The sequence below is a fragment of the Malurus melanocephalus genome, unplaced genomic scaffold, assembly GCF_030028575.1.
Source record: "Malurus melanocephalus ecotype Western Australia unplaced genomic scaffold, MMel_1.1 scaffold_19, whole genome shotgun sequence".
In the NCBI taxonomy this organism is placed as follows: Eukaryota; Metazoa; Chordata; class Aves; order Passeriformes; family Maluridae; genus Malurus; species Malurus melanocephalus.
This window is the reverse complement of record NW_026623251.1, coordinates 2,961,360-2,969,479: the sequence shown is the minus strand read 5'-3', so window position 1 is coordinate 2,969,479 and position 8,120 is coordinate 2,961,360. Positions and strand designations below refer to the sequence as shown.

General features: G+C 46.0%; 1 protein-coding gene across 1 annotated transcript in view; it reads left to right on the top strand.

The window, feature by feature from the left end:
- Window positions 1-4,845: 4,845 nt before the first annotated feature.
- Window positions 4,846-8,120, top strand: part of MEMO1 (mediator of cell motility 1) — a 29,065-nt gene continuing 25,790 nt past the window's right edge. Inside the window, exon 1 of the mRNA XM_057389762.1 lies at window positions 4,846-4,983. Within this exon, the coding sequence (XP_057245745.1) occupies window positions 4,923-4,983 (61 nt within the window). The 5' untranslated portion in view covers window positions 4,846-4,922. The remainder of the gene's footprint in view (window positions 4,984-8,120) is intronic.

Genomic DNA, 8,120 nt, shown 5'->3' with positions numbered 1-8,120 from the left:
ATGCYTGCTATCCCTATTCAATCTAGAAAGAAAGTGGTACTGCTTTTCCATAGGAAATAACAGTTCTGAAAGCTTCAAGATAAATTCTATTTCATTTTGAAGTAAAATACATTTAGGGTAAAAGCTTGAAGGAATATTTGAAAATGGCAACTCTAGATGTATGAGAGGCCACTCCTATGTAGCTGAAAGCCATTATCTCTTGTTTTTTTTTAATTTATTTTTTTAGTGTTCACTACCCCAGGTAACTGAGTCGGTATGTGCTCCAAATGGCAATAAAATAGAGTAGAAAATAAAATGGAATACCTAGTTTACTTGACAACATGACTATTTTAGATTTCCAATATCCAGAAGTTACTATTCAGTAACTGTGAAACAATTATATATGAGTCATATGCAGTATTTTGAAGTGTGCCTTTTTAACTGCTTCCACTGAGAATGTTATCTTTTACCTGGAAGGGAACAAAGACAGAAGAAAGGATTTCCCACTAAATGCAATTCTGATCAAAGGATTTTATATCCCTGTATCTGAAGCCTATTACCATCTAAAATTACAGTTTGACTTGCCCAATCCGTTTTTTTTTGCTCCTCTGATTTATCAAGGACTTTCTCCAAAATCAGTACATGTCTTTGAGCAATCCATTTTATTTTCTGAAGTGCTGTCACCACTGTGCATGCAGTCTGATCAAAAGAACTTCTCTCTCCCCATCAGACTTTCTAGAAATAAACAGCTGCTTTCAAACAAATGAAAAATCTGAAAAAATCTGAAAGATACCAGCAGATGAAACCCGTAGGTTGGAAAGGAAACATGAGAAGAATTCCTATGCCTACCACGCTTCATAGAGTGGAGGTTTTGATATATTCTTACCATTGTACTTATTACATAACAAATTATTCTTAGCCARGCCTTAGCTTGTGTTCCCTATTCCATTTCATAGTCAGGATTAATTTTAAGAGTAACACATAGCCTAGATCACAGAAGTAYAGAATGCCAGCTGTTACAGAAAGAGGCATTTTTCCATGATGGTCTATCAGCACTGTTTATACCAATGTTCCCATTCAAATACAGTTTTAARTGAGAACTTCAAATGTAAATATGCCACGAATAATTATGGGGCAGTTTCCATCAGTGYGAGTGCAACACTGACTAGGAATGTGTCATATTCCTATTCCCAATGTGCTTTTAGCTCTCTTCTCTGAGTTTGGTTTGCAATTGTGTGTAACAGACCCGTTTTCCAAGAGAAGCCTAAATTGATAAAAGGCTGCTGGGTGGTTGAGAAGTATTTATAAGATGGATAATTACCCACCGATATGATCTCAGATTCTCTTACATTACACAGGAAGTGGAGACACTTCCCTTGTAAGCACTGTGAAGCTGGGGGTGAGGCGGAGGTGTCTGCTTTTAACAGTAGAAGGAAGGACTGGTAGGAACAGCAGGTTCCTCAGATGCAGAACAACAGTTTGTAAATAGAAAAACCTAAAGTAACAGTGAACAGCTTCCTCAGAAGGGAGGAGACAGGAAGCGGGTATTGTGAAAAATATTATAGGAAAGAACTGTGTGCAAGAGGACAATGAGAGCAAAAAGCAAGAAAGCAACAAACTTTGAAAGCTGGGCCGCTGAAAATGTCCCATTCCAGCTGGTCACAGGGTGCTACTCAAGGAAAACCTTGCATGCTAAGGACGCTCGCCAGTGCCTTCACGCTTTTCTTCCAGGTAAGGAACAAACTGCCAACAGAACACATGTGCAGCAGAGGTCTATGCTTTAAGGGTATGCAGACGTGGGGGACTATCCATGCATTGTGTCAGCTCTCTCCTGCATATCAGAGAAAAATGACTGGAATAACAGCTCTGAACACCAGTTACGTGCTCCTGTTACTGCTCCCCATACAAATAGGGCTTGGAAGAATGTTAGATGAAGCTGGAGCATCTCCCAACTAACCCATGCTTCACAGCATTCCACTGAAAGCTCAGCCTAGTTCCTCAGTCTCTGGCTAGAACATTTCCATACCCCAATGTCCTGAGCACCAGGAAGCCCAGCACTGCTATCACTGGGACCCCACCCTGTGKGAAAGAACCCACGAAGATCAGCACAGGATACCCCAAGACTCACACCATGTGCCTCAGACCATTTTCCAAACACTTCTTGAAGAGCTGACTGCTTTTCTGCTTCTGCCTCTTCCATTTACATGTGGTGCTAAGGGAGCACACCACCAGCCCTTTCACAAACAGTTAATGATCCGGAGAGGACAGTTACAAGTGTAATAGTAGGAACCCACAGATCACTAAACATTGCTCAGTCGTATTATGTCCAYCCGTATAAGGTAAAAATTAAAATCCCACTGTCACTCTAACCAGTGGAAATGGCAGAAATTCCTTTTGTAGTGTTATGGCTGACAAGCTTTGTCAGGAGCAAGCAAAAACTGAGGAGGATGTTCTCCAGGCTTCCATGGGCTCTGGATTGACAGTGCTAATTGGTAACAGAAAAAGCCTGTCCTTGTGCTGTGTGGCATATACCACAATTTAAGGATTAGCAAAGAAATAAAAAAACTATGCTTTTTATGACCTGCTAACACTATAGTGTTCCCCTGCATCTACATGGATACCATTTTCATGTTACATCCAGTAAAATCTTCATCCTGATCTGCACCTAGTCTAGGAGAGATAAAACTACACTCAAGAAAGGTTAATGAGGAAAGCAAGGGGGAAGGGAGCTTAAAAAAGAAGTACAAGGAGAAAAAGAATCCAGCCTGTTATACAGCAACCAGAAGAAATGTATTTAAGAAATTTTTAAAGGCAAGCTAAGGAGTAAAAAACCACTCCATAAAGAAAGGAAGTACACCCAGAAGAGAATACTTATAAAATGTTTTTACTTACTAAACCATCTAGATTGTTACTCTGAAGTTCTTATAATTTTAATTGGAGGGAAAATGCTTAGAGAAAATGAAAGCTGTTCCTCCAAATGGTAGAAAATAATAYCAGAAAATTAAAAATTATTTTAACTTCCATTTCCCCAAAGATGTTCCTCCTAGTGGCTTCCTCTAACTATGGGACAATGGTGTATCAATAATTTGAATAGACCCTGGTGTGACCCATTTATTAAAGTATATAATCACAACATTTACTTTGTAAAATTTATCCTCTGCTGCATTTAGTTAACTTTATTGAAGGATTAGTTTATTGAAGGATCACTTCAGGAACTATTCTTACTACTGAAGTTCATGTACATGATTTGAGAGGTATAAATGGGTACCAATATAGTTTTATGTTGAAGCAGTTACGTAGTGTAGTTCTTCCAGTCTAGGCAGCAGCTATAATCCACATTAACCTTTTTCAAGATGCTCTTTGTAAAACAACAATGTAATACTCTCAGGATGCATAGAGCAGTGAAGGCTACAAAAAAACATTAGACATTTGCTGGGATAGTCGGGCCCATTTCCTCATGACCACTTATTAGAAATTATTAATTGGAGACTCCAGTCCTTACTGTCGCTCAGCTGCATTGGCAAGCCAGTATCACGGGTGCAGAGGAGGAKCTCACTGATAAAAAGGAGACCAGCCATGTCTGCAGCACGAGCCTTTTTGATCTCCAAGATTTACTGCGAACATGTCATTGTCCCCCACTTCGTTTTACTGTAAAAAACATTAAAACCAAAACCAAACCAAGCAAACAAAGCCAAAACAACCCCCCAAACCTCTGAATTTTGCGCGCGTTTATAGCTGCCTGGAGGACTTTTCGAGGAATTAGATGACAAAGCGGGAGGAGGAGAATGTGTTTCCTGACCTGGCCCACATGTGCTCCACCTCACAAAGCCCCAGTGTGCCTTTGAGACCTTAATGGCGCAGCCTCTCATGCCTCCTRTTGTGGTTTCCTCTCTGCTGGTTGCATCTCTCACGTCAGCGGCTAAAATTGCTTTTTCCCTTCCCCCTTTTGTACTGGCCATACTCCCCTTTCCAGTTCTGCCTCGTTAGCTATTTTGAGCCACGCTTGATGTCTCCATAGCAGCAGTCCATTCACCCAGATAATTTAAAAAAAATAAAGGGGTGGGGAAATATTAAGCTGGGAAGAACCGGAGACTTCCACACACTCCCACGGCCCTCGCTTCGTGCCACGGTGCCACGGGCGTCACTGCACGAGCAGGSAGGCGTAGGGAAAGATCCTAGTTCGGAAACACGGAGCCCCAGCTCAGCAAAATCCCAAAAGATGCTTTTGGAAAACGGTGCCCAGTCCCTCGAGTCCTCGGCATCCCAAATGCTGCCACGGCCCGTGCCGGGCGCGGGGAAGCAGCGGAGGCAGCGGCAAACGGGACGCTCCGGGCGGGTCACCCCGGGGGTCTCCCCGGCCCCCCCGACCCGCTCCCCTCAGCTCACCCGCGCCCGGAATCTGCCCCGCCACCACGGAGACACGGCCCGGCCAATCAGCGCGCACGGCACCCATCGCCACGGCAACGCGCCGGCCAATCCGCGCCGGGCTCTCCCGTCTGGCCCCGCCCCCTACCCCGCCCGCGCGGGGCGGTGCCGCGCTTGCCAAAGCGGTGGGCGGGGCCGGCGGAGGGCGAGCGACCAATCACGGCGAGGCTTTTGCTTTGGTGCCCAATGGGGGCGGGGCGCCCGCGCGGCCCTTAGTCCACGGGAACCGAGTGGGGCCAAACCGAGCTGCGGCCGGGGCCTCCTTCTCTCGGCGCCCCCCACCCGCCGGCGCGGAGTTGGCGGCGGCGGCCTCGAGCTCTGTCCCCTCGTCCCCCCTCCGCGACCCCGCCCGGCCCCGCGCCCCCGGCTCGCGCCGCTCCGGCAGCGCCGCCTCCGCCCGCGGGGCCCGGGCCGTGCCGGGGGAGGAGGGGGAGCAGCGCCGCCGCCGCCGCCGCCGCCGCGGGCGGGCCCGTCCCCCACCGCCCCCCTCGAACACCATAGGCGGCTCCGGCTCCAAGATGTCCAACCGGGTGCTCTGCCGGGAGGCCAGCCACGCCGGCAGCTGGTACACGGCCTCAGGTACCGCCGCGGGGAGCGGGGAGCGGGGGCTGAATCAGCACTTAAGGGCGGCCGGGGCCGATACCGGGCGCGGGGAGGGGCCGCCGGTTCCGCCCCCGCCGGCACATGGCGGGCGAGGGGACTGGGGGCTGTCGGGCCCGGCCACCGACGGGGAGCGAGCACAGCCGGCGAGGGGGTGCCGCGGTGCCCCCGAACACACCTGCCGGCCGCCGCTGTCCCTCCCCTCCGGCCCGGGTACCTGCGGCGGGGCAGCGGCGCCTCTCGGCGGAAACCGGCGTTTGATCGTGGCCGGGGATGGATCGGGTTCCCCCGGCTGCGCCTCGTGTGCTTGCCCTGCCCGGCAGACGCGCCTCGCCGCAGCTCCGTGTGTCACGGCAGCGGGGCTGGAGCCAGCCTGTGGCTGTGCTTCGTACCGGGTGTTGCGCTCCGGCAGAGCGCACAAACGGATTTCAGTATTTTCATCTTCTGGGGGGTTTTTTTGTTTTTTTTTTTTTTTTTTGTTTTGTTTCGTTTTGTTAATTCTATGAGAAATACCTTCTGTCTGGGGTTAGAAGGCAGGGGGAAATGTCTGCAAATAGGGAGGTTTATTTCTTGTCTGGGTGTGAAAATAGGGAGATTTATTTATCTTTTTGTAGTCCAAGAAGACCTATTTTTTTCTTCCCGGGTGCTTTAGTAGGAATGAAAAGTTACTAAGCAATAGTGCAGAGTGGCTCTGTCCATTTAGGCATGTGGTATTTGAAAAAGAAGAATAGAAGAAAAACGTGGTGTGTTAGAAGGAGAGCTGCTTCTCCCACCCACGCCAAAAAAAAAAGGGCAGAAACCTGTAATAATGGTTTGATTGCTCATATGTTTGGAAATAAGTTTTGTTCGGTTTTGGGGCAGAACCGCTGCTGCAGCCTGAAAAGCAAATTTGTATTTTCAGAGCTGTTAATAAGATTTGTAAGGGATGTTCTTTTACTGGCCTCGGGAGTAAAGATGATTACAAAACTGCAGGTGAACGGGCTTAGATGAACAGGAGGCTGTTGTAATGAACAGTTCAGAAGGATAGAGGGGTACAGTTGAAAAAAAACCCCAAACAATAAAGTGTTGCATCCTAAATTACCATCTAAGGAGAATTAGATGTGAAAAGTCATACACTTCTATTGGCTACAATAGATGTAGTATCCTCTCTCGTCCATAAATTGATGAACGAGGTATGAGACGGAAAAGGAAAGGGAAGGGAAGAAAAGAAATACAGGGAGGAGGGTAACACAGGAAGAGGTGGATTGTGTTGTAAGTAGCTGGGCTTCAAATGGTGGGTAGGCAGTTTCGAGACAATAGAGGATGATTGTTTTCCTTCTGAGCTTAATATTCAAACATAATTCTTTCGTCCATTACAAAACTGGCCTCAAATCTTCATGCGGCTTGCAGTTAATTTTATTTCCAATGATCTAGAAAGGTAGGTAGTGCTCTGTTTACAGAAAATATACAAAATCATACCTTGTCAAAGGTATAGAATTAAACATGTGCAATGACATTAAAATGTTGAAGCTTTGTGGTAATCACTTTGGCTATGCTATTTTTGTTTTCATTTATGAGTAAGGCAGAAAACTGATCTGTGGTATGGCATRGCTATGTGACCTCACACACAAGTTTTGTAGTTTGCTTGGTATTGGACTTCATATTGAATTGTTACTGAATGCTTGAAAATAAGAATTTTAGTATTTTARAAATAATTTAAGAGACATGGATACTGTTTGACTATTTCCTATACAAATTCACAATTTTGTTAGACTGCACCCTGGTAAGTCTGTGTGACTCGTTTGGCCAGTGCTAGTTGTTTGTAGTAGGACATCCAAGAGCATGTTGCTCCCATTGCTTTTGGGCAGCCCTTTGGCAATTGCTTATTGAGGACATGTGGGATGGTTGCCCAGACACACTGCATGAAAAAAAAAAAAAAAACCCAAACTGAATCATGTTGTAGTAATGAATTATGACAACTGTACTTGTGACAAGTTAAATTGTTACAGTGTGTATGGTGGGGGTAAGTGGTTGATGTTGCTTAAGCTGGGGATTTTGAAAATATGTCTTTTTTTTTAAATGAGCAAAGATTATTATGTGTCTTACTATGGAACTATCTTTGCTGTTTACASTGGGTATGTGAGAGCAGGAATTCTGCATGTTCAGCGAGGCGAGGGCTATCTGTTATTTGTTGCTTGAAAGCTGATTTTTGTGTGCTGTTTAGGAAGGTCCACCAAAACTCAAGAGAAAACAAATGGGGACCAAGAGGCTATGTGTTTATCATAGACTTAACATCTTCCTGTATTTCAGGCGAAATTCACATGTCAGCTGCCACGTCAAACTTGTAACATAGGCTTCTCAATTGYACTACTTAAAGTGAATATTACTGTATGTTTTCAGCCTGCATAGCTTCAAGGATGGAGCTGAGGCAGGGATTAGTTTGAATTGTGCTATTTCTTCAGTGTGTTCCCATGGTTCTCTGGGGATTGTCTTTTCAAGTCCTCCTACCTCCTCCTTTCTTCGTGCTACTGTCTCGGCCCAGAAGCGATTTGCWGTGTTATATATAAGCTAGTTAGCATTTAAGCTTCCCATTTCCTCCAAACTGCTCTTTTTCTACAGAGCTGAGTCTGGCTTCATGGGGCAAGTAGATTCCCTGGCTACCCTCATCCTGCTCTGTAGTTAAGATGACCCATCTGAAAGGGTAATGAGAAATGTGATTTTTGACAGATATGTTTGAAATCATTACGTCTGAAAGCATTTTTCAGGGCGCTGAAAGGCAATAAGGTTTTTAAGTGGCAATTTATCCGGAGATGCCTGGTACCTAGGGTTAAAACATCAACACACCATCCAGGATGATGCATTGCATCCTGGACTTGGGAGGGGGTTTACTGCAAAAGTGAAGCACCCATTGCTATTTTTTTTTTTTTTTAAATAAGTCTAGAAAATCTGGCTGTAGAAATCAGCACTGGGAAAAAAGGGCCCAAGCCAGCTGAAGGGGAGGAGGACAAAGGATCGATCCAGAATGCATTCCAGCTTTTGTGGTCAGAGGATATTCTTAAACTGGGTTAGCTGTCTCCTCTGCACTCCCGGAGTGCGAGCAATATCAGAGGTGAAGCCACAACCAAGAGGTAGCTACT